At 33.0% G+C, this 27,470-nt stretch overlaps 2 protein-coding genes and 1 long non-coding RNA gene across 4 annotated transcripts in view; 2 read left to right on the top strand and 1 right to left on the bottom strand.

Moving 5' to 3' along the window:
* The window catches only part of LOC134712067 (exportin-5-like), a 41,434-nt gene extending 37,006 nt beyond the window's left edge, over positions 1-4,428 (bottom strand). The window contains exon 1 of the mRNA XM_063573208.1: positions 4,253-4,428. Within this exon, the coding sequence (XP_063429278.1) occupies positions 4,253-4,354 (102 nt within the window). The 5' untranslated portion in view covers positions 4,355-4,428. The remainder of the gene's footprint in view (positions 1-4,252) is intronic.
* LOC134712064 (uncharacterized) lies at positions 4,301-10,493 on the top strand. 2 transcript variants are annotated; one of them, XM_063573206.1, is made up of 2 exons: positions 4,301-4,576; positions 8,537-10,493. In XM_063573206.1, the coding sequence occupies exon 2, from the start codon at positions 8,557-8,559 to the stop codon at positions 10,117-10,119; it is 1,563 nt and encodes a 520-aa protein (XP_063429276.1). In that variant the 5' UTR covers positions 4,301-4,576; positions 8,537-8,556; the 3' UTR covers positions 10,120-10,493. The 2 variants fall into 2 exon arrangements, with proteins under 2 accessions (XP_063429276.1, XP_063429275.1); XM_063573205.1 differs by having other exon boundaries at positions 4,456-4,580.
* Positions 10,494-10,496: 3 nt separating this feature from the next.
* LOC134712068 (uncharacterized) lies at positions 10,497-16,394 on the top strand. Its single transcript, XR_010106253.1, has 2 exons — positions 10,497-11,352; positions 14,033-16,394. It is a non-coding gene; the product is annotated as an uncharacterized LOC134712068 (long non-coding RNA).
* Positions 16,395-27,470: the final 11,076 nt, after the last annotated feature.

The following is a 27,470-nucleotide window of genomic DNA, read 5'->3' as shown; positions in this document are numbered from 1 at the left end:
TTTTTGGTTAATTACATGAAGCCAATATATAGAGAATCACTGAAGCATTACTGGAGCAGACCCCTTTAATATGAAAATTGTGGATCAGCATTTTTATGTGTTTTGTAATTTGATTTTGCCACGTGATTAGGCACTTTCTGATTTGATTTTGCCATGTGATTAGGGACTTTCTGATTTGATTTTCGTCTGAGTTCAGTATTTTTGTGATTTTACTTTTGATGACAATCGATCTTTTTCAGGTGAATATTATCATGGTTAAACATGTATTTAGATATGAAAATAAATATGCCCCTGCTCAACGTGTTTAAAAATGATGGATGGAATAAGAAAAGTAAACATACATTCCGCTTTTTTTGGATTATCTTCTAAATCAATAAGTTCTATTTCTTGAAAATCCTCATCTTCAAACATACTGGCCGTTCGTTATTGAGCAATCGTCTGCACATGCACATGTCTTTGTTTACTAAATTGTGATGTATGAACCAAAAAATTGAATAAAAATCCATACATCTATTTTCTCTATGATTTTGCAGTGTGTGATAGTTCTCACGAAATGCATAATTTCCATTTACTATTTGTCGGAAAATACGCGAAGTACTAACATTACGTTATGGTAACGTTGTTACCATAACGCTTTACTGTGTGACGTTATATTATTCATTAGCTATCACAACGATTAAACGTATAGAAAACACAACACATGATTTACTTAGATTATTCATGAATTTACCCGCACCGACAAATGATGCTTTTAGTTTAAGGTCTTACGGAGACAGATTAGAATCATACGTACGAGGATTAAAGTCACTTGGTCAAACACCAGAGATGTATGGTTCACTTTTGGTACCTGTAGTTTTGGACAAGTTACCGATTGACATAAGAAAGAATATTGCAAGAGAACACGGAAGAGATAATTTGATATTAGATAATTTACGCAAATCTATAACTAAAGAGATCGACATACTCGAAGCTGGAGAAGGAGTCACAGATTCAGACAGAGTGTACACCACTGCATTTTTCATGGGTACGCAATCACATTCATACAAGAGCAAATTCACAGACACACATCAGAAGACAAATACACGTACATGTATTTTCTGTTCAGGTGAGCACTATCCGAAGGAGTGCTCTGAAGTAACAGACGCAAACGCTAGAAATCAAATCGTAAAACAGAAACAGTTATGCTTTAACTGTTTAGGGTCACACCGAGTGGCCGCATGCAAGTCTACTAAACGATGTAAAAAGTGTAACGGAATGCATCATACTAGCATATGTAGAGGCAAAGAGGTAATTCCAGGTACGACACCGGAGCATACAACACAACAGTCATCAGTAAACAAAGTTGAAACACCAAACGAGACTAGAGTAATGTATTCATCACAACAGAATCACAACATTCTCCTGAAAACAGCAATTGCACCAGTTGTATATAACGACCAAGAAGTAGAATGTAACATCTTATTTGACGAGGGAGCACAGTGTTCTTTTATAACTCAGAAACTAGCTGATCAATTAGAAATAAAACCCACAGAAAAAGTAAGCATTCAACTGTCTGCGTTCGGAGATTTATCTCAGAAAGTTCGTAACTTAGACACTGCAACAATACAACTACAGACCGACACAGGAGAAAAGGTGCATATTAATACACTCATTGTTCCAGAAATTGCTGTCCCAATTAAGAACAATATTTCCCTGACTACAAGGAGCTTGCCACACTTAAGAGAACTTAAACTTGCACATTCTATGCAAAGTACAGAACGTTTCGTAATTGACTTTCTCATAGGCGCCGACCACTATTGGGACATTCTCGAGGACAAAGTAATTAGAGGAAACGGACCCACCGCTGTTCAGTCAAAGATCGGATATCTATTATCAGGACCGATCAATAGAAACATCAACCAGCCATCAACAGTTCTTGTAAACGTCATCGCACACAAGAACACAACTATTGATAACGAGAAAGGCAATTCCACAGAAGGGTTGTCTCAGAAACATAACCATCAACTTGAAGATGATGTACCTTCAGGTATGATCGTTACCAAAAGAAGACCCTTTGAGGAAAACATCCAAGGAAGTGACTATCTACCAAGACCGCCCGAACGAACACACCCTCAACTGGTGGAGTCAAGAAGCCACATAGATACAGGACAGAAACTTATAATGAAAGAAATTTACAGCTGAGCCTGAAATTACCGTGTGTGCTAGAAGGAACATCCATGAATGGACTAAAAGATAAACTGTAATTGTGTTCAGTCAAGGTTAAGGAACTAGATTATTTTATTTGAGATGGACATTAATTTTAAATTATTTATCTCTATTGTGAATTTTACATTTGTTTAATTGTCGTTACATATTTCACTTTTGTCGGCCCCCAGAATGTCGGAAAATACGCGAAGTACTAAAATTACGTTATGGTAACGTTGTTACCATAACGCTATACTATTCTATTTTTAGGATTATTTGTTGAAGAAATATATGGTAATATGGTAATATGGTCTGACCAGTTTCTTTTTTTTTTGTGAACGCACACTGAATAAAAGATACATTATTTTTTCACTCAAATACTTCAAAAACTTAACTTTTATTATACTCTTATAAATAAGTATCACATACATGTACAACTCTTCCAAATTCACAATCACAGGGATAACCAAGTTCATGAAGTTTGGGCACATGTACATTTGTATGCGTTGTTTATCAAATGTGAATCAAACCTGAAACTTCGGTGTCAAAAATATTTTTGTAACTTACAACTCGACTTTTGTAACTTGCAACTCGACCTCAGTAACTTGCAACTCAACATTCTTAACTCTCAACTCCACTTTTGTAACTCGCAACTCCACTTTTGTAACTCGTAACTAGACTTTCTTAACTCACAACTTAACTTTCTTAACTCGCAACTCGGCTGTCTTAACTCGCAACTCGACTTTCTTAACTTGCAACTTGACTTTTATAACTTGCAACTCGACTTTTGTAAGTTTTGTAACTCGCAACTCGACTTTCTTACTCGCATCTAGATGATAAAAGAAACCCTCTAGACAAACAAGTAGTGTGACCGAAAAATCTTGTAAGGTGCTACCGTACATCAAACCAAAGTAGGTTTGCGCAGAGCTTCAGATAAGAAATCACAAATTGGGGTTTTTAGTAAAAATTCAGGAAAAATTTTGTAAAAATAAATGGTGGGTAACTTTTTACCCACCATTTATTACGTAATTGGGTGATAAAGATTTTTTATTGCATTGTCAATTTCAGTTCACCCCTCAAGCAAATATCAAATTGGGTTTTTAACCACTAAGCTCCTTTATGTATTGGGTTTTTTTCATCAACACAATATTGAATATTCAGGCATGTTATAAACACATGATACCAACCTCAGATATTTTTCCATCTTAAATATGTGCTAGCTGTTTTATTTAGTTTATTCACTGAGGAGCAATTGTACATTTTATTTATGTCCCGTTTTAAACATTCTTCCGTTTATTTATTTTCTCACAACTCGCTAATATAAACTACAGCTGGTGTCACTAGCTGGACAGTAAATAATAGCCTTTCTAGATCCCAAATGATCACCCTACAGTTTAGTAGGGGTAGGCGTGGGCCGGCTAAGTATTTAGATTTTTACGTGAAATTTAGTTGCTGTAAGAAAGTTTTGCCAGTACTTTCACCTATTTGAGCCTTTGATATATACCTTTCACTTTTTCCAACTGATTTCGTTTTTGACGTAACCCCGTGTTTATCTTTCTAGCAATGTTCTCGTTAAAAGTATGCAAACACGCACATGCGTTTGATGGATGCTTCATAAAAACACAAGCTGAGTTTTGTTATTATCATAACTTTCCCTGATCAATCAAAAAGAAAGATGAAAACATGCGGACATTTACCTTCGTTTTAAATCATTGTTTGTTATGATAAGTCCCGAGCAATTCGAAAAAATATGCCACCATGACACGCTAATTGGATAAACGCCGAGAAGATTGAAATGTTTTCATGTTCACATGTACCTGTTGAGCAACGGAAAATTCCAACAGGGACCCATTTCAGCTACTTGATGCAGGGCTCTATTTTTAGAACAATAGGACATTCCCAATTATAAAAACAAACTTTACCTACTTTCATTCAAATGTTCAAAATATTCTAAAATAGATTTACGCTAAGATTTAGATCTTCGAAAGTAAGGCGTCAAAGAAAAAAAATATAATAGCCTTTCAAGACGTTATAATTATTTGGACTACATCGAACCGTATCTGTGTACCTGTTGGGCAGATTGTCGATCCTGCTGTGCTGCTGTAGGATTCATGACAGTTTCAACTGCCGAAATTAACGTCGGCACCATGACTGAAACTTGACTTTCCATGCTTTATTTTCAGTCCAAAATCACATTATTTTTTACAAATCGCTGGAAGATTGAAACAGAACCCGCCGGTATCATCGCCGGAAGTTGTGAAAGTCATCTCCCTTACTAACTTCCGCTTTTATGAAAGTTAAATTTTAGTCACTGCTTTGTGTTCAACGTCGTATTGAAAGTTCACTACTCACCTTATAATGATTTTGGTACATCACTAGCATTTGAATGAAAGTAGGTAAAGTTTGTTTTAAATTCTAAAGACACAGATGACACTCGACAGAGAGACAGGGGGTACAAGTCAAATCGGCACCAATAGAAAAAGTCAAATCGGCACCTGGTTAAATCGGCATCTAGTCAAATCGGCACCTATTTAAAGTCAATTCGAGACAGGTACAAATACACATCCATGAACAGATTAATAGATTATTTTAAAATATACTTTAATAGTTTTTATTGCTAAACACAGCGCCCAAAGCTGTGCTGAATAATTACATTAAATACAATGATTACTCTAAACATATTTATTTATAGTGGATTGGGAAATAAGTTTTGCAACTGATATTAATCTGAAACCTTCCACTTTGTGGGTGCGAGTGTTGGCTTGTAGAGGCATTAGCCTGCTCTTTTTCGAAATCTACAAGGGTGTCAGTAACATGCAAGAGATATGGCTCTCTCTTAACACAGGTCAGTTATTTATCGTCCCCTTTGGAAGGACTATCATCGTTTCCTCAAGACTCTCAAATGGTGTCTAGGGAGAGCCGAAAATTCAGTTCCTGAAATTTTCATCCCGAAAGGGAATCAAAACAGGAACCTTTGTGTCAGTAATTTGATGCACTAACCCATACACCACGGCTCTCTATATAGTATACAATGATTATTAAAGCAATTGCAAATTAAAAAAAACACAAGTAAAACAACATGAATAAACCAAATAAAATAATGCATTGTAGATCAAATTATTTAATTAAGACCAGCAATAAAATATCAGATAGTACATTTAATAAAGATGAAAAAAAAACACATACATGTAAAAGCAAATGATTTTTAAAATTTTAATATTCTTAACTCATTTGATTACACACTATAAAATAAAATTGAGAATGGAAATGGGGAATGTGTCAAAGAGACAACAACCCGACCAAAAAAAGAAAGGAACTCCTATTTCGTGACAGTATCATCACCTATCAATCTATATTTGTAAGGTGTGTTGTTTAGCTTCGGAAGCCAAAACATAGTTGGGACTTTCATTGTATTTGACTCTGCTTGTAAAGAGGTAGCTAAAAGTTTATGTTTGTTAACCATTCATCTTTCAAAGATTTTAAAAATCATAATGGTGATTATCTCCCCCTTGGTATAAACACCTTATCGCTATTTGGAAATCTGTTCTGCTTGACCTGAGAATCTGTTCTCTTGAATTTTTGATGTCATATCTTCTATCATGTCTATTGAAAAGTATTATATGTATGAGGTCAAAATTTTACGGTAACTTTTGTGATATCCAGTAATGACGGACACATAGTGATGAGGCATATTCATTTATGTATGGTGTACTAGAATTCAGCTGATACATGTACATGTATATATCTTCAATTGTAAGGATTGAACATGTTGAATGTCTATAGAGTAAGGTTAATTTTTGTACACTCTGCTTTTTTTTCTCTTCTTAATTTTATACTCCTTACTTAAATTGTGTCTTTAATATAGAGATAGTTTAATGTTTGAGGCAAATTTAGCTCATGGGTATATATCTAAAGGCTAAAGCTACATTGTAAATGTACCTGTACTGTATAGGATATTTTTTCTTTTGTAAATTTTCAGGCCATAAAAAAAAATATGGTTGTTTGCCTGACCCTACCTACATTACAAAAAATGTACCTACCCAGAAAATAGCTGCCTTCCAAAAATCTTAAATTTTTAATATTTAATTTACAACGTAATCAACATCCTTTGGTCTCTAGTGTATAGTTGTCTCATTGGCAATCTCTTTGATTTAAACAGTACTTGCTGCACATAGTCTAAAAAGTTACTGACATCAAACATTTGATCTCAAGCATTTGCTTGGATCATAAACCATGTCCCTCTATGAAAGTTAAATGCTGAAGTTAATTAGCTGGTGGCAAACTAGATGTGTAATTCATTGCTACAGGTGTTAACATACATTTTGTATTGTCAACGTATATATATATTTGTTCCACCTAACAGAAGTTCCAATGGAAACTTTATTATAAACATTGCCATAATATCTATTCCTGTTGGAAAAAATATTCGATACCATTTATTCCGTTAGGAACATATATACTGTAATATTTATTCCTGTGGAAATAATATTCCAGAATATATTTTCCTTTTGGAACTTATATTATAAAGGAACTTCTATTCCGTGACAGTATCATCACCTGGAAAGTTACATGTGTGAGTATCTATGTAATACTATGGTTACTCCCCTTGGAGCACACACTTTTTTGATACTTGTTTAGTATAAATTGTAATGAGATTGTTTAAATGTTATTCTTTGTTTTATATGTTAATTCGACCTGTTGATACTGTTTATAATGCTTTTTTGTCATTTTTTATTTATATGGATCTTGGCTGTATACCAGCTTTGATTATTTGTAATATCTTCAATTTTTCACTTATTCTTACAACATTTGTATAAACTTCAAGATTATAAAAAAACGGTTTTTTTCTAAAGTGAACATTGATTGGTTAAATATTTCTCAGTGTGTTTGAATTTGTTTGATAGCCTTTTGGTCATGACTGTTTGTCTCTAATATTTAATTAACTGTGCATTTGTATTCAGATATCGCAGATCAAATTTATTCGTTCTTTGTGTAATCATACGTTTTTTGATTGAGTTAAGTATGCCAATTGATATTTTATCGTATGTTTTTATATGTTGTGATGTTATGCTATTGTTTCAGAAAAAGGGAGAAGGTTTGGGCCCATTAAAACGTTTAATCCCGCTGCAAATGTTTGCACCTGTCCTAAGTCAGGAATCTGATGTACAGTAGTTGTCGTTTGTTTATGTAATATATACGTGTTTCTCGTTTCTCGTTTTGTTTATATAGATTAGACCGTTGGTTTTCCCGTTTGAATGGTTTTACACTAGTAATTTTGGGGCCCTTTATAGCTTGTTGTTCGGTGTGAGCCAAGGCTCCGTGTTGAAGGCCGTACTTTTACCTATAATGGTTTAATTTTTAAATTGTTATTTGGATGGAGAGTTGTCTCATTGGCACTCACACCACATCTTCCTATATCTATGTATGCTTTTATTGACTAATGCTCATAATTGTCAGAGCTTTCTTTAATTAAATATTTTGTATTTTATATTTCATTTTAGTTGCCACTAAATCAGTTTCATTTTACAGTAGGTTTGATTAACCTTCTATTTACGCTGTCAAACAGCATGAACAGGCCTAGGTCTAAGCTAGTTTTCAACCCCCAAAAAGTGAGCAATTTTACATTGGTAACTTGAAAACCAAAGCATTTTAGCCTTGCTTATTAAACCTCCTCATGCATTGTCATGTGGTATGAGCAGTTTAACAAGCCAATATAATTTTAATATGAGAATTTCTCATTTGTGTCACTACTGATAATCAGAAACACTGTAACTTGAAAATTGTTTTACTTCAACAAATACGACTTAGTTGAATACATATTGTTACAGGTAATCTTTGGTCAAAAACATGTCATGCTAATGTAGTACTAGTATATACATTTTTGTATGTCTTTGGAGAAGAAAAATCAATAATACAGGAAATGGAAAGTAACAGCTTTTGTATAATTGAACTATGTCTTTCTACAGTATTTCTTCTTCGGAATTAATATACTTTCATTTTTAAAGCTTTAGATCAGCTACCAAAAACCCCAAGGTACCCTTTAGCATATATTATTTTCGCTTGTGTAAAATTTCGGGATTGTCATTTAATGAGGTATATGAAATATTTTGGCAGATTCAAAACTTTTATCAATATCTTTGCATATGCAATTTTAAATTTGGGGAATTTATTTTGTCGATTTTGTATTTTCCGCAAAAAATAAGCGAACATTTGCACCCCATAAAAATAATCTGTTATACGGTAACATGTTGAAAATGTAACCATAACGAAGTCCCTGATATTACCTTGGTGTAATTGTATTTTTCTTTGTATTGTCTTTTAGATATTTAACAAATTTGAATTTCTATTTCAGCTTGATTTTCCCCATTCAGAATGGCAAAACGTAACTACAGTGGTTCATTTAGAGGAAGACCTCAGGGTAATAGATTCCAGTATGGAGGACCATATCCACAACAAGAAGTGCTCAATGCTAGACATAGCTTTTCTATGCAGTTCTATAACAATACTAATCGGTCTATTAGGAGTTTAAAAATGAAAATGAGCAATAGCATTAATTTCTTTCACAGAGAGCAAATAGAGTCGGTAATTCCAGAAGCATTTGGTGCATTCCAGGCAGACTCAGATCATGAAGAGGAAAGCAGACCAATAGAAGGATGTGAATCTGTTCAAATGAATGGAAGAAAGATAGATATACACACAATAAAGGAGGAAAACATAGGTAAAGAGTCTGAAAATAAGACATTGAATGTATCAAACAAAAACAGTACAATTTCTAACCTTATAAAGTCACCTAGCAGTACAAGCTTAAATTCTTCCAGTGAACCACCAGTTAAGAGACAGAGATTATCTATTGACAGTGAAACATCAAATTCCAATGATAATCAGCCTTTGTCTAATGTTGACCCAAATGGCAATATACAAAATGGTTCAGTAACCATTAAAGAATCAGTAAGTTTTGTAGAGAATGCGCCCAGCAGCTCTCAGAATAACAACATATTCAATGGTAGCTTTGGTGATATAAACATTGTTATATCAAGTGATGATGAAGAAGTGGAAGAGGTAGAATTGTCTGATGAAGAGGAAATCGACTTATGTTTGATGTGTGACCTTTGTTTACATGTCATCAGAGGTTGTGACAAAGTTAGCGAACAGCTTATGAAAAGTCATTTCATTAATGCACAACATAATGCTGCCAGTCTTATAGAAGCCAAAATAGAAAGCGATAAAATAATTCCTAGGTATGTTGAAGACAGACATTGTATGGCTAACAATTCTATAGATACTAATATAATACCACTATGTCCTCAATGTGATATGATCCATGGAAGCATATGGACTTGTGCTTTACATTTTCAACAGAAACACGATGAAAATGAAAGTGGTGTTTATGGTTTAGGCAAAGTTGTAAAAAGAATGGTAGTCGAGGTGTCTCCAGTACACATTTGCCCAACATGCAAACAGGAATTTCCAAGTGGTAGCAAATTGCACAAACACTGGAAGACTAAAAAACACTTTCCATTCGCAGAACCAACAAAGAATCAGATCACAGAGTTTCTATGCAAAGAATGTGGGAGGAAGGAGCAGTCTTTTATATTCATGAGAGGACATATGCTTGGTGCACACACTAGTAAATCTACTGGAAGAACAGCATTAATGCAGATTTTATATATAGAGAAAACATCTAGGCTCTGTCTACTGCCATCAAAGCCAATGTCAGTAGGCAGACAACTTGCTGAGAATAAACGATTGTTTACACAAACTGTAAAAGGTATGGGTAAAAAAAAGAAAAAACGATTAAGGAAGGCAGTGTTGCCATCTAAGGCAGATGTTATATATTACACGACAGGTGTAGATGAGCACAAAGATAGATATGAAAAATTTATCAGCAATCACGTACATTATAACAGGTATCACTATACTGTACCACAATCATGAGGGCAACATCTGTAATTAGACATCTCTGTAGATACATGTAAGATAGACCAGTTTGGGGTTTTATGGGTTGCTTTTATGTTAAGTGTTCCCCTTATAAACATTCTTAAATCTTAATACAGATGGGCATTACTACCTGTTATTGTAAGTGGTGCATTAATTTGACCAGTCATTTATATTTGATAAATATTTTAAAGTGTTTAATGTTTAAAGATAGTATTAAATAAAGGACATTCCTTTCATTTACCAATAAAAATAATCTCTGATTTTAAAGGTATATTGTAATAATAAGCAAAAAATCACTTTAGCAATTTCAAGGATTCTTATCTTACCTCCTTCATGTCAATAATTGTGTTTTTTTTAATTAACAATCATTTTTTTTAAAGGCAGTGCTTTAAGGCCTGACTTTTAAGTCATGAGGTTCATCTTTTCATACGCAATCCATGCTGGGGGTCTTTTGGCCAGAAATAGATCCGGAAATGTTCGAATTTCTCCTCTTCTTTTTATGGTATGATATGGTTTTTGTTTCTTTCATTTACATTGGGGACTAAAGAAACGATCAGTGTGTATTGTTCGTTTTATAGAACTTGTTATAAGTGTGTATTTTGCATTATAAGCAGTCAACCTGACTACAAACTATCATTATTTGTATATTCCGTGTGGAAAGAGGTCGGGTCAATTTCAAGTGTTATCTGACATCTAAAGATTCTTTAATTCGTTCAGACGTTGATATAACAATGAAAAGTCGACTGAACATGATTAATATTGCATCTTCTATTATTCAAAGCGGAATTGGGTTTATGAACGAGAAACCGTAAAGCGTTTTCAATTTCGGTATTAGTTATGTATGTTATCTACGTATTATCATGGTTCCCGGTACTACGTTCCGGGTATTAGCTATTTGATATATTTAATGTGTAACATTACAATCGGGTACCAGCCAATCTACGTGTGTATGTGTACATGATTTACCGCCAAAATGACCGACTTAAAAAATAGTCCATAAACGTTCCGTATAATGATATGCAAATTCATAATTAATCGTAACCTTTTTTTATCTTTGGATAATTAATATAACAAAATGGATTCCACAAAATTGAAAATAGCATTATTTTACGAGGATTTCTCATATTTTTTTCACTTCCGGCGCAGTAATACGTATGTTTTGAAGAAGCTCGAAGAATTTGACAAAGTGAATTGAGAAGGAAACGGATAGATATACGTTCTTGCTATCAGGTAAAACAATTTAAATGTACAGAACAAACACATTTACTTCACACAAAAAGTACAGGCTTAAGCTTTTTATTGTCTAGCTTATACACGACTGTAGTCAAGTGTTTAAACGACGGCGGTGACTTACAAGGTACGGGTCATACTGGGTCAAGTCTAAATATGTAAACATATCCACGTGCTATTAGGTAGAACGCATCGTAATGCAATATCTACAATTTTTCCTCCTTTATACATCGTTTAACCAGATATATTTCTCCTTTTTACATCGTTTAACCAGATTTATTTCTCTTCCAAATACACTTAAACACGAGACGCGACGGCCATACTTCCATGACGGCCCTAGGATGTGTCGGCCATACCGTCATATCGTCCATGGGACTTATCGGCCACACATTGTAAGACGTATCGTCCACACTTTTTTTTTTTTATTGAGTTTATTACATAAAATATAATACGAAAAATAAGTATTTGTTCATAATAATAACATAAATATGATTGTGTAGTACACAAGTATGTGTCTGAGGTTATGAATAAAATCTTGAATCTTCAAATTTCTGCAGGGGATAATGATTAATTTTGATTAAATGATACACAATAACTTGACTGTACATGTATTATTCATAATTAACAAATATTTTTAAAATTGTATGTTTTCGAATATCATATATATAGGTGTGAAAATGAATAATCAGTCCCTTGCTTTAAAGAAAATGAAAAATCTTGCTTCAATAGTCGGAAAATGAATAATCTGTCCTCTCAGTTAACAAAAATAAATAACCGATCAAAAACAAATCCTCCTGGCCCCCCCCCCCCCCCAGAATATCAAATGGTCGTCCCCTAATAACAAGCAATCAACAATCTTCTTAAATTTCCAACTTAATCATTACTTGATTACAGCTGATTACCTTGTTTTATATTTCAAAACTGAACTCATTGTTTTAATTATGACAGAAATTAGTCTCCCATTCGGATAAAGTCATTAATATTTATTCATTTTGTTCTATTTGCTATACACAAGATATCAAACAATCATCTAGAAAACAATAAGATATTTTAATATTTTATTAGATTAAACACATTCATTTACGATAAATATATAATGAGTAAACAAATGATATAATAAAAATTAAGATGAAAAATAATGTAAAAACAGTATAGTTTATTTAAAAGTTATAATAACCATGTATAAGTATCAAAATAATTTATCTATAACATCTAAAAAAAAAAAAAAAAAACATGGACGATACGTCTTTTCAAAGTATGGCCGTTTTTGTACTATGGCCGTTTCATCTTTTCGGGGTATGGCCGTTTCATCCTATGGCCGTCATGGTAGAATGGCCGTTACGTCTTGCATCGGTATGTACGTATCTTTTCTAGTGTTTTCTTGTTGTTATTAAAGTTCATTTGTTGATGTTTAGAAATTTTTGAACGACTGAACACAGGAGTCAGGGGCGGATTTAGGCGGGGGCGTGGCGGGCGTGCGCCCCCCCCTAAAATTTGCAAAGCATAGGTTGACTTCAACATATTTAAGTGTCAGAAGAGACCATTCAATCTTTTTAACGTGACAAATTGAGGTATATAAAACAGTCAGTTTAACATAATCAACGTGATTACTAACCAACTGACCTACGCTTTATTAAAGTTTTATAAATAATTTCAAAGGAAGGTGTCAAACGCGGAGCTGCGTTTGCTGACAATTATAATAGGTTTTTAGCAGTTGAAAGAAAAAAAATTACATTGTATTTGCGGTTTTTATAATCAATTTGTTTGAAAATCGAAGTTCCAAAACATCCCTTACTCACTTTCACAATTTCATCAAGAAAGCAGCGATATTTTTTTTATAATATCGGTACTGTAATGAAAGATAGAAATACTGTTTTAAGCGAAAGGTTAGTTTATTAATTTGTATCTCTGTGTCTGTATTTATTTCTCACTTGCAACCTAAATATTTAGCCGAATTATGTACCGCATTACTGTATGCTTGTGATCCCAAGAAAATAAATATAACTGTGTAAATGCGTCTCATTCTTTACTTATTTTAGTTTATGGCGAACACAGTGAAGTCGGTCACGACCTCCGAAAATAAAAAAATTAAAAATCAGATAGTATGAAAAGACAATTAAAAACCGCTGGTAAAAGTAGAAATTTTCATTGAAAAATATATTGGTCAGGTGAGCAATTGTGATCTGTCTCGTCTCACTTTACGTCCGTAAACATTCATTTGTCCCTAATTTTACCAGACAATAGTTCGACATATCTACATTTCACCCCTTTAGAAGAATATGTCAATAGTTTTACCTAAAACAACCTCCAAAAATTTTTCGCCTCGCTCCGCTCGGCGAAAATAAAATTTGCGCCCCCCCCCTAACTGAAAATCATGGATCCGCCCCTGGGAGTGAATGAATGCAACAATTATATATACTGAAGACTTGGGCTGTACAATGATAGTGTACGTTTATCATACTGATAATCATTCTAGCAGTAATTATGTTAATTTAGGATGTAATGTCTAATGACAGGAATTCATGAGCTATGCCTCAGGCTTTTTGAAGAAATATCAATGACAATGTAAACAGGAACAAAACATTGACACGGATGATGCTCTCTTCTATGTTATATAGTTATTTAGGTATATGTGTTGCACAAGTTTCAATTAAACTTAAGTTATAAAACTTTTTTTCAGGGCACAAACCCACATTAAAGAGACTTGTCTACTGTCATACCCATCCTATTTTCATGCACCATTTGCAAGCAAGAGACTGAATGGTTTGCAAAATTAAAAATCAGGACGGTGTCCAATTAAAACAAAAGAACTAAACTGGATGAATATTGTAGGAGAAATCTAGACATGCTAGAGGAAAGTTTTGATTTTTGAAATTGGTTTTCCTGAAAAGTCATTCATCCTAGCCTGCAGAAAGGAACTCTAACTGTCCACCACCAACTGACGAGCTAATGTTGAGCTTCACATATGGAATTACTCAAATACCATCAATGTCTATGTTTTCAGCACAAATTTCACAATTTATGACACAGCTGTGCTTTTTTTATACCGTTAAAGAGTTGTATACTAAATTTTATTTTTTTATCAATAAATATATATTATATTAATTGTGTCATCTTAGAACAAAGTCTTGTATTTTGCCAAAAGATGCATACTAGTGAATGAAAGTGGTGCAGTTCATTTTGCTTTGGTACATGTATATAGAATTGAATTACAATTGTTCATGTTATTGGAATGCATATAAAAATAAGGAGATGTGGTACAATGTATATGATATTTAGTGAGTTTATCAAGCAAAAGTGAATAAGAAATAGGTATAAGCAGTTACAGGTACTACTGTACAATCTGAAACAAGGAGAAAAACTCATACCGTAAAGAGAATTTCATATTTACAAGTAAGTTTTGTTTTTGCGTTGAATAATTTTCTTCTATTGTTTTAATTGCAAATATGGGAAGTGGTTAAAATGCTAATGAGACAGCTGTTATGGCCACAGAGCCTTAATTGAAAACTTCTTTTTCATTCATACCGGTAGATTTTGCCTGGAGTAAGAAACATATCTGCCAACTTTTCAAAATGCACATGGGGGTTTTACGTGAAAGATGGTTTATATAGTCATACAAAACCTTCAAGGGGGCCTTCAAATGGAAGCAGGACAAGTCCCCCCACTGGCTAATCTGCCCACTTTTTAAAAAAACACCACAAACTGATTTATCAAATCACCCCACATGTGAAATTGGTTAAATCATGTTTAATATTACTCCTGCCAACTCGCCCCACATGTGAAATTGGTTAAATCATTTTAAATCAGGGTTCTCACTAAGGATTTTTGAAGGCGAGTCCAGGGACTCGTCATTTTTGGCCACGGTGAGTCATGGTAACTGTGTTCAGTTTATACAAAATATTTCAATATTGATGTATTTGTGGACTCACCAGTTTTGAAAATGGTGAGTCCAGACAGATTTTGTTGAGTCCAGGACTCATATACTCGCCTTAGCGAGAACCCTGTTTAATATTACTCCTGCCAACTCGCCCTACTTATAAAAAAACGGTAATTTTTAGATTAATATATATATATATATATAATTAAAAATTAAAACTCGCACCACTTTAATGAAAACTAATCTACACAGAATACAAACAAACCGAAAATTAATTTAATTACTATTATTGATATATACTGAAGAATAAATGTAAGTTTTGAAGCTTAGTTATTTGCATAACAATTGAAAAGAAACCTGTTAATTGTATCATAATGCAATATAAGGAATTGAACTTATATTCAATGGGATAACATCTTTTTCCATACGTGGGGCGAGTTGGCATTACTAAATTCATCCTGGTTAATAATATATTTATCTAGATTTCATCGATTTCCATTAGGTGGGACCAGTTGGCAAGAGTTATATTAACAGAATTTAACTTATATACAATGGGATAACATCTTTTTACATAAGTGGGGCGAGTTGGCATTACTAAATTCTTCCTGGTTAATAATATATTTATCTAGATATTATCGTTTTCTATTAGGTGGGGCGAGTTGGCAGGAGTAATATTAACGGGATTTAACACAGTTCACAAGTGGGGCGATTTGGTAATCCAGGTTGGGGCAGGTTTTTTTTTAAAGTGGGGCGAGTTAGTGAAAAAGTGGGGCTATTTGCTAATGGGGCGATTGTCATGGATTCCCTTCAAATATATTCTAATGTGGTTTTTGGCTTCTTCTTGCATTAACAAGCTTATAGCCATTGTTGAATTAATTGTTTTCTTTAAATAGTCGACAAAATTGCTCTTACAAAATTTCCATTTGGGAGCCTCGAGCTCGATGGGGGAAATACTCTGCAAATACTGACAGTTGGCAGGTATGGTCATCAAAAAAGTTGACATGTTACTATGTACATTTACCATTATGTTACTTGATGTTCTTGCTATACACACAGTACAGAGACTAGTCAATCTTTGTGAACTATTTTTTTATGGGAGTCATAGAATATGCGTATACAATCAATAATTAAAAATAGTCTATTTATATTGAAAAGGAAAAGTTCTTATATGTCTAAAGAAGAGGGACGAAAGACACCAAAGGGACAGTCAAACTCATAAATTTAAAGCAAACTGACAAGGCCATGGCTAAAAATGCATTTCATGGCGAGGCACAGAAAATATACTGTAAACAGTAGACTATAGATACATGTATAGGTGAACTAAGGTACAAAAGAACTCTAAATCTTAAATTCTACAAACCACCTCTGTTCTATGGAAGATAATGATATAACTGGACTAGAAATACACACAACCTGTAATTAACTGCCTTTACAGCGCTTTCGCGCTTTGATTACCTTGGCCAAGCAGCTTCCAGTGTAAACTTGTTTGAGTATTTGGATAAAAATGATATAAACATCTAGCATTATTTTTTTTGCATATAATCTCAGTTTGAAATTTGCCCAAATTTTGTCAATTTCTCAACATTTGCAGTTAACATGGTTAAATAGTGGTATGGTGCTGTTAGAAGTTATTTTAATACCAAAAACTTAACAATTTCTTTTATATATTTGTTTGAAGTTGTTACATTTTAAACAAATTAGTTAACCTGCATGTATCTTAGGAGTGCTTTTATATCATGTATATCCAAATAGGCTTAATTGCTGAAGGAGTGTAAATTTTCTAAGTTATCCCTGGTTTTTATTACACACACAAAAATTAAACACTCTCCTTTTATCCATAAATATGATATATGAAACTCAATATTAATTGGTTTAATTATCTTCCATCATATAAAGATTAAAAATTAAAGTACCATGAACACCATTATCATTGATTATTGAGGAATCAATTTTGTTTAAAGTGATTTTGGGGATTTAGATGTTCAGGTAAACACATTAAAGAGTTCAACCTGAAGGTTTGTATTTTTGAATTAAAAACCAAGAAGAATTAATTACAAATTTTCTCACCCGCCAAAAATCCAGTTAATTCAGTAAAATCTGTTCAGTAATTATTTTGTTTATGATAAAACACACCTTCATCTTTGAACCACTTTTCTGCCATCAACATTGTTGAAGAACCATTGAAAGATAACCCGCTGCTTGAGTAACATATTTACCTGTTTTTGCCTGGGATTCCAACAAATTAGATTTTTTAAAGAAGCTTAAGAAACAATCCTATTGTAACTCAAAACGTTTTGAATAAGTGACATAACAAATTCATAATAAAAAGGTGTATTCACTGATACAAATTTTCTTAGTCAAAATGTGATTTAAAAGAGTAATGTCCCTTTCATATATAGTTTTTCATATGGTATATATTTATTGAGACTTTGCACAAAAAATATCCCTAAGTATGCCCATTTAAAACTTGTCTGTTTTGTATTCAAACTTTTGTAAATAGTATAAAACATGATGTATAAAGTTTATTGAACATTGAACTTTGATAAGAAAAATAAAGTTAGTTCATTTATGCTTTTCTTGTAATATTTCTGTGCACAAATTCAAATAAAAGTGTTTATTTGTTGACCAGATGAAGATTGCTAAAAATCTTTGACTGTCAGTGGGTCATTCAGATTTTCATGAAAAGTCTTCTTGAGGAGTATGTCACAAGCTGAGAAACAAAATGACGAAAATGTAATTAGAGAGGCAGCTGAATATTGTTTCTTTGGCTAGATTGTTCAATGGACTTCCTTGTTGGTTTACATAGAACTACATTCACCATATACAAACAACATTATTTCCATTACAAATCACACATATAGTTTAAATATGAAAATTAATTACACTGCCAAGGTATTCTGTTCTAATGTCTGTCCAATAAATGAAGATACGAAATTTATGTGATCTAGTGTTAGTTAATTCTGTGGCTGTTCAATGATCTTCAATACAGGATGACACAGTCATACAGTAGTGTCATACAGTAGTTAGGTGGTCTAGTGTTAAAAGATTAAGTGACTGTTCAATAAAGCATTGAACAGTGTTAGCTTGGTCTTATGTTCTTGGAGTAGATTTTATATTGAGGATGAAACAGAATGTATGTGGCTAAGTGGTGAGCAATTAAGTTACTGTTTAATAAAGGATGATTGAGCCTTTGTCAAGTTTATTTGGTCAAGTGTTGATGGGTTCAGTGACTAATCAATAAAGAACGATTAAGCCTCATCATGTGGTCTATTGATGAGGAATTCATTAACTGTTCAGTAAAGGATGACTCACCATTTATCAGTTTTCTCCTAAGCGACCTTCCTCTCAATCAGGAAGTCACAATATTGAAGCATGTTAAATAAAGGCAACAGTAGTATACCGCTGATTGAAAGTCATGAATAGATGACTGAGAGAAAACAAATCCGGGTTACAAACTAAAACTGAGGTAAACACATTCAGTATATAAAGAGGTAAACAACGAAACAACAGAAACTGAAGTGCAACAAAAACCAAAACCACAATGCAACACACACAGAAACGAACTATAAGATAACAACTGTCATTGTCCTGACTTGGTACATGACATTTTAATGAGATAAATGGTGGGTTGAATCTGGTTTTGTGGCTAGCCAAACCTAGAACTTTTATGGCAATGTTAAATATAACACTAAAATGACACCATTACATGACAGGACTACCGTACAAATAAATGCAAGAACATTACGGACAGAGAAATAAACAAATTAACATTATAATACACCATTTCAACATGCTAATTTTAATCAAATGTACCAAATCCTATAATATAATACACCATTCGCGCGCATCGTCTACATAAGACGGTGATCCACCAGCGACGCCCCAAAAAAGTAAAGAAAGCAAAAAAAGTACAAAGTTGAAGAGCACCGATGACCCAAAATGCCAACAAGTTGTGCCAAACATGGCTAATTTTATCTATTCATGGGACAAAGAATATTTAGAATAGTTCGTACCCTTGCAAACAGTAAATTCATAAAAATGATTATATAATTGATGTTAATGTCGACACTGAAATGGAGACTAACCCCAGATGAAAAACATTGAACAGCACATAAAACGACACATGAAAAAAAACCTGCATTGTCACACGATGATAACGCTACTAAATCTTATACACATTGAAATGTAGTTCCTAATAATTCTCATGTTTGTTTTGATATGCACATACGAACTTTGAACAACATTAGTCTTTATCTTGAAAGCAGTTCATTCAAGTATGTTAAAGAGGAGCGAAAGATATCAGAGGGACATTCAAACTCATAGACCGAAAATAAACTGACAACGCTATGGCTATAAAAGGAAAAAGACAATTAGACAAATAATAGTACATACGACACAATATAGAAAACTAATTAAAGACTAAGTAATATCAACCCCACCAAAAAATGGGGTGATATCTGGTGATACCGTAAGGGTAAGCAGATCTGACTTACTCCACCTGTGGCACTTGTGTTGCTCATGATATTACAAACCCGGTAAATAGCCTAATTCGGTAGGTCACATTTGTGGAAAGGGAACGGGATAGTAGTTTTTGATATTCCATAACGGACATCAAACTCGTGATGGCGTCCATAAAATTTACGAAAGGATGATTTCAACTTCCCTATTTGGAACTCTTGGTTGGACAGCTTTCTATGAGCAAACACCCTGTAACAAGAAAATCATGATAGGAAATACAAGCTCAGGAATATCGTATCAATTCGGAGATATATAATCCGTATGCAGGCGCTGTTTGAATGTTGCTACATAGAAATGAAAAGTTCACAATTGTGAAGCTGAAATAATCCCTGTATGTCGTAAAGTTTTGTTTTAAACCGACCCTCATTGTCAATTTATAGATGTCAGTCAAGATATGACACAGATTTAACTGTATCTGTAGTATCCTTTATCACTAAAATTCGATAGGATAGATGCATTCAACATAGTTACGTATTTAGTTTTGACGATTTACTTGCTTGTTTTGTCATTTTAATTGGGCAAAAGTATTTGAACAACATCAGTATTTTCCAATTGCCATAGTCAGCAAAATATGTCATGGGTGCTGGCTGTAAAATCCAATACATTGATTTTCTGAAATATTAGCAACGTGAGAAATACATCTTAAAATATGAAACTTTTAGCACATTTAAGTTTTGTGCCTTCTTTGTTCAATTTGAGGACAGGTCTGGTAACTTCTTTACTTTGTCCCTGCATAAGTCCGTCTCTCAAAAACTTGTTAATGTCATTTTTAGCTCCAACATGTTTCTTATATTCAAACTTTGTAAACTAATTGTATAAAACAGATGGAAAATGTGAATCATCTGCATTGAAAACAAGTTTTTCCCCAGGTTTCCAATATGTGGACTTTGAATATTTGTTTTCACTGAATGCTGTAGAGTTACCTTTACTTTGTGACATGGGCTTGAGAAAATTAATTTGGTTCCGACAACATCAATCATATTTTCCCTTGTGATTGAACACATATTTATGCGGTTTCTTTAATTTCTGATGTCCATTTGTTGATTCTATTCATTCTTGAAACTCAATGCCATAATGGCGTCTATGTCTTCAACATGATTTATTTCTTAAAAATTTTCAGGAATTTTTTCACATGACATTGATTTATTCGCATATTTTTTTAAATTATAAAGTTTAACATAATGGGGAGCTGCCATTTTTCCCATTGCCGCTGAAATTTACATCAGAGTACTAGTATTTGTATTTATTTGACAAAATTAGTACACACCAAACACATTTGGTTATAAAAAGGTTGAATCTAGATTCAGTGCTCTATAGATCTCTAAAGATTAAACCATTTTAACTCTGAAAATTATTACAGCTTCATTAAGAAATGCTATATTTATACATTTTGTTTTCTATGTTATAAACTAAAATATATTTATTCTGTGGAATGACACTTTACATGGCATTGTAAAGAAATCATAAAAGTTAAACCATTTAAAGTTTTTTTCCTGAATATTGAGGAGATCTTTGCTTTATGAAACAATGAATGTAATAAGAAAACAAAAAGTTTTAAAATACTGGTTAAAGATTTTAACTCATAAACAACTTATTGTGTATGATATCTATATATTGTTACTCAGAGATGCAAATACTGGTAAAACTTATTGGGTTTCTAATGTTCGTGACCCATTGTTTAGTATTGGTTTAAACTTTGTATGGTACCAGCAGTCTGGTATGAATATATCATTAGATGTAATAAAAACTAGATTAAAAGATCAATATATTCAAAGCTGGTCTGCATCTATGCAGGATTGTGAAAAACTTACTATGTACAGAATTTTAAAATTAGATTTTTGTTTTGAAGATTACGTAGATTATAACTATGATTTTTTTTCACAAAGCTACGTAGTGGTACTATGAAGTTAAATGTTGAGATAGGGCGTTATACAAATATACTAAGAGAAAACAGATTATGTACTTGCTGAAATATGAAAAATGTTGAAGATGAGTACCATTTTATTTTAGTGTGTCCTGTGTATAGACATGTACGACTGCAGTTTTTACCAAATTATTACTGTTCATGGCCAAATGTGACAAAACTTGTGTATTTGTATCAAACAAAATCCAGGTCTTCAGTTGGAAAATTATGTAATTATTTGAAATCTGCCTGGCAGATTAGATCACATTTAATAAGTTGATCATTTTTCTATTGTACTATCTTATGAAATTGTTCTCTGTTGTTTATTGTGTGTCACAATGTAAATATGTTTGTGTTGCTATAGCATGTTACTACTGCTTTGCAAATAAAAAAAATCATTCATTTATTCATTCATTAATTCATTCAATGATATCACAGATGAAATTTTGCTTATATTACCTTCTGTTCATCTCTGGCTTGAAAAACAACTTATAATCCTATTATTGGACAAATCACAATCCGGCCTTTTAAAACTGAAAACTTTGTACAAAACTTATTGTTTCCATAGAACCGTTGTACTTATAGTAAGAGCATATTTAGGTAAAGAATATTTTCAGGTTTCTACAAAAATTCGCTTGCGTTTATTTGTTGAAATAAAAAAAGAGGTAGGTGTGTCTATCTATGGAATAGAAATGTGAAAAAAAAACACGAAATTTTGAGTTATATCTAAAATTTGGACCCCTTTTATCTTATAAAGGGGGACAAGAAGGTATATTTATTATTACACATACGAATTGCTTAGGTAAAAAATAGTTTGTATGCAATTTTTTGTAGAAAAATCATCATGGGATCGAAACTGTATCGTATGTACTTAAGTAATCTGTCTTCAAATGTCATTTTTACACAAATTCAATATTAAGAAATAAATTATTCAACAAGAAAGACGAATCTGAAAAATGCGATCATACCATATTAAATTACACAATTATATATGAAATCATGTCATTTTGATCTCTTTAAAAGTTAAAATAGACGAAAAATCAGGCGATTTATACAGTTTAAAATGGAAATGAATCAAGCTGCTTATCAGGAAAATGACATTAATCCAATATTTGGAAGGTCTTCTTCCACAAGTTTCATCGCAGATGGTCTTTTGATTAAACACACCACTGCAGTGACACCTATAAAAAGTCGAAAACAAATAGTGAAAGCGGAAGATAAACACAAGAACCAAGAAGAATATTTACGAATTACAAGGATACCAGATAGTGGACCAGTTAGGCTTGTGACTACCCAGAATGAAAGCCCATTACTGTGTGGTAATTCCAAAGTTAATGAACACGACTTTGTTTCTTTAAGTGAAGACAAACCCATACCGTTCATGATAGAAGCCGTTGAAAATAATCTATCATATGAACAGCCATTTTTTACCAGCAGAAAAACATCATATTTTGAACAAACGGCACCAGAAATCGAGAGAAAGAAAAGCCTTAAAAAATGGCTAGATATTGATAAATTTACCATACCAAAAATATCGCTTCGTAGATGTTGTTGGATCTTTATTGTATTCATTGCTCCTGTCGTTACATTTACAATATGTGGAGCTCTATTGTTGTGGTGGGTTGTTAGCTAGAGCAAAGTAAATCATTTACACTGTTTTATGTGTTTAAGTTTATTTTCAGCAAATTCTTTCTTCACGATGAATTCATTTAATGTCAACAATGTAAGCAAAATGATATTTTAACATTTCTTGGAGGCAGAGGTACAATAAGAGCTATTTTCTGGTACCGAAAATCGCAAAAGTAAACAACAGATAAATACTACAATACTTTAAGGATTATGCAGTTGATAGGATGATAATCCGAACACTTTTCCTGTGTCAATATAACGCATTGCATGACTGGATGAGAATGCAAAACTGGAAGTCGTGATGCCTCTGTAACTTCCTTGTGTTGAAATTGACACAATTTCCTTACAATGGATATCTTACACACTTTTAGGCAAGATTAAATAACCTCATCGGCACTAAAAAGATAGTTTGCCTAGATTGAAATATTCATATAAATCAAATTAAAGCTAATAACTGTTTTAAAGCCTTGGCCAAAATCTAAACAAGTTCTAAATTGTGGCATATTAGAAGTACTTTAATACACAAACAACATAAAAAAAAGCCTCAAGTTTGATGATAAATATAAACACAGATGTCTTTGGCTCCTCAACATTAGTGTTATGTTTTGGATTTTAAAACAATTGGCATAGAGCATCATCGAAGAGACTTCCACATCTGATGCAATTATGAATGTGGTACCATTACGGTTATAACTAAAATTCGATCGATACCATTGCTGTTGAACTGTTATTCCCTTATGTGTCCACCAACCCGGTAGCTAGTATTTCTGTACTGGCATGACATACGAGTATTGTTTTATTGAAATTTACGAAATAATTTTTCATTAAGCTTTTGTATTATTTAAGGTTTTGAATTAAAAAAAACAACAATTAGTCTCAAGGATCACTGAGGACGGACTTTTGTTGGTAGAAATGCGCATATGGTTCAATAAATGAAGTATCAATAATAACACATCTTTCTTAAATTCTACTTTGAAATATTTAGATATTAAGAGTCTTAAAGGAGGCTTTTTCCCTCTGCGAAAATGGGCTTTATTTAAGGCCCTTCTTTTTCATATAGCTCGTCATGTATTCAAATCTGCCTTGTAAGCGTTTAAATATTAGCGTTTACTATGGAAGCAATACAGAAAAGGCGTTTCGGATGTATCATGTGTAACTGTACTGCATAATTTATATAATTTCAATTAGATTTCTCGTTACAAAGAATAAAGAATATTAGAAAAAAATCAAAAATGAAAGACAGTGATGAATATTTAATGAAATAGGTCGAAACGTCGATATAGGCACGAGATAATATGAATATTTTGCTTGGGATCCGTTTCAGTTTCGAGATATCTTGCAAATGTCTATAAGAAATTAAAAAAAAAGTTGTAAGTGTGCTTCTTGAATAACAATAAGTTCATGTGACAGTACATATTGTAGCGAGATTTTTGGTAAAAGGCAATTAAAATGGGAATCTGATCAATCTGTTTCTTTTCTATAGAGCGGTCCATGATTATCCTTTTCAGGTAGGATATTATTGTTAAGTAGATATATAATATTACGTTGATATAAAGGTACTAGATGCTTTAGGTAAAAGTATCGATAAGGATCACATGTAAAGAAATACGTGGTGACAATGAAATCGAAAACGCGTGTGTGTGTTTGAGAGGGGTGGGTCGTTAATGACACATATTCCAAAGTCCCTGTAAAATGTATTCAAAATGTTTCAACCTCCTATAAATGACAATGATAAAGCTGGTGTTAGAATCTGATGACTATACTGCATAGAAATCACCCTTTTAATCAAAGTGACCAAAAACATCCTCATATTAAAAATTAACTATGTTTGAAAATGAAGAGGTAAACTTGAAAAGATACCAAACACGTTTTCTTAAAATCAACCAGTGTTCTGAAAAAGGCGAAGAAACATAGAGCGCCATGCCTTTAAATTGACTCTAAAGGGGCTTAGTGATTAAGAAATAATGAGAATTACCGAGACTTTAAAATATGCTGAAAATACACATATGAATAACTGTTCTACATCGCGACAAGATACAGCGCGAAATTGACCTGTGTTGATATGTATGGACCGTGTTTTAATAATGTATTTTCCTCATTGTAAATCCAAGAACAAGTATCGTCTTAAGGTAGTCTCGGAGATCAATGGCTTTAAAATATTACAAATTGATTGTTGTTATGCCAGACGCGCCTTTTACGCATCTGGTGCAAGAAAATTGGTACCGTTAATTTTAGTACAACTGTTCAAAACATATATGTATTAACTTCGAGAGATAAAAAAAAATTCCAGCAGCCATCAAATGGTATCAAAGATAAAGTTTGAAAAATGGACCTCAATCTGAATCCTTTGAAGAGGAAAAGAAGGAGAGACTGCATACATCTACTGTCCACAAGCAGAGTGTAAATATGATTCCTTATAGCACTGGCCTTTACATTTATTTAAGAAGGTTGGATTAAAAAATTCAAGGAACATGAACCGATTTTTGCCAGTGTTTGCAATCCTAGGATCTCCTCTTATATTATACCCTAAAACGGAGAAGAAAATCAAGGCTTTTGTTAATACATTGGGGTTAAGTAAACTGGGTTTTAAAATAATTACACAATGATCACATTTTTCACCAGTTCTGAACATTGAAACATTCTTATCCCAGATACATTCAACAAGACATAAATACGAATTCAATTAGACTCAGAGAAGAATAGTTCTATGATGGAGAGTTGTCTCATTGGCACTCACACCACATCTTCCTATATCTATGAAAAGTAATGGATAGACAATAGAACATAGACACTTGTCTCTAAAAAACAAAATCTTACATACCTGTTATACTAAGGCAAAAAAGTAAAAATATCCAGAGACATGTGCCTGTGCCATAGAAGCCAAGGATACACATAAAGATGTAAAGACTTCTGTTTATCTCCAAATTTATATTCTATTTTCAGTAGAAGTGGAGACTAAATTGACACAGTTTTGTTGTTCCACAAACCACAGAACTAATATAAAAGGATGCATAAACACTGGATCCGCAGCACCAGTAAGGATACAAAAATCTACAGTGACAAAGAATGGCAAATCATTTCAAGATCAGTCTTCTCTAAATCGATCACGGATTATAATTTCGAGTCAAAAACTGTACCTTTATCTAATAGCGGACATAATGAATTGGCAATTAACAGAATAGATTCACCAGACATAAACAAAGACGAGTTTAGTCCTTACTTAGACTCCATGAAAAACAAGAAACTAGATATTTCTGGATTAGATGCATTATTTGGTGTGTCAATCAAAAATATTTCACATGAATGTTACATAACAAATAACAAGGAAGAAAAAGAGAACGATCATCATGAAAACAAATTGAAAAGTTCAGGTGACTTGATACGCGAACTTGACGAGGCCAAGCGACGACTGCAGGAAATAAATGGCGGGGATAAGAACAAAGGTGATGACCTGTCTGAAACCACTGACGAGGATGTTGACAATCGTCCGTTCCCTTTATTAAGGCGTATAGCGTGGAACATAATGAGATACGGACTGCCTCTTTTAATAATATTTGGTATCTTATTTGCAATAATCTGGTATATGATGAAAAGTAACAGTGCTTCAGACCAAGGGTCAGGTTAAATAAAACAATGTCCGAACTACTGACCACTTAGCTGAACACTTGAGATATCTTTTGCAAAATCAAAGAACGTGTCAGCCATATTTAACCTAAATTTTATATTTAATATTATGTTTTACCATTCTATCTTTAAATGATTATTTCGGAGATTATTGTTTCTTTTACCAATAAGATTGGGTTGTACTCATTGCAAGTATCTGTATCATCACTGTTTCAATTTAACGAAACAGCGCCCGGCATTCTTTTGAATTTTCAAATCTGAGCACCAGTTAATTGATTTTGTTTAATCACAAGCAATCCAAGTTATTTTGAAATTTTGTGGTGACGTATGCAAACGTTTCTTATGTTTGACCTGAACATTCTTCAGTTCATCCTTCATTCTGGGATTGAACAGTGAACTCACTTTTATACTTTTTAACTTTTCTTTTTCATCCTTTAATCCTGGATTCGTGTTCCTGAAACTATATTAGGATCAGAACGTGTCCTTATACAATCTTATGACTTTGTCCTAAGTAGTGTTCCCGATGCTCTTTTAACTTACGATATATCGTATTGTCGTTCGAACTTT

The sequence above is a fragment of the Mytilus trossulus genome, chromosome 3 (genome assembly GCF_036588685.1).
Source record: "Mytilus trossulus isolate FHL-02 chromosome 3, PNRI_Mtr1.1.1.hap1, whole genome shotgun sequence".
NCBI classification, from domain to species: domain Eukaryota; kingdom Metazoa; phylum Mollusca; class Bivalvia; order Mytilida; family Mytilidae; genus Mytilus; species Mytilus trossulus.
This window is presented reverse-complemented; position numbering and strand designations above follow the sequence as displayed.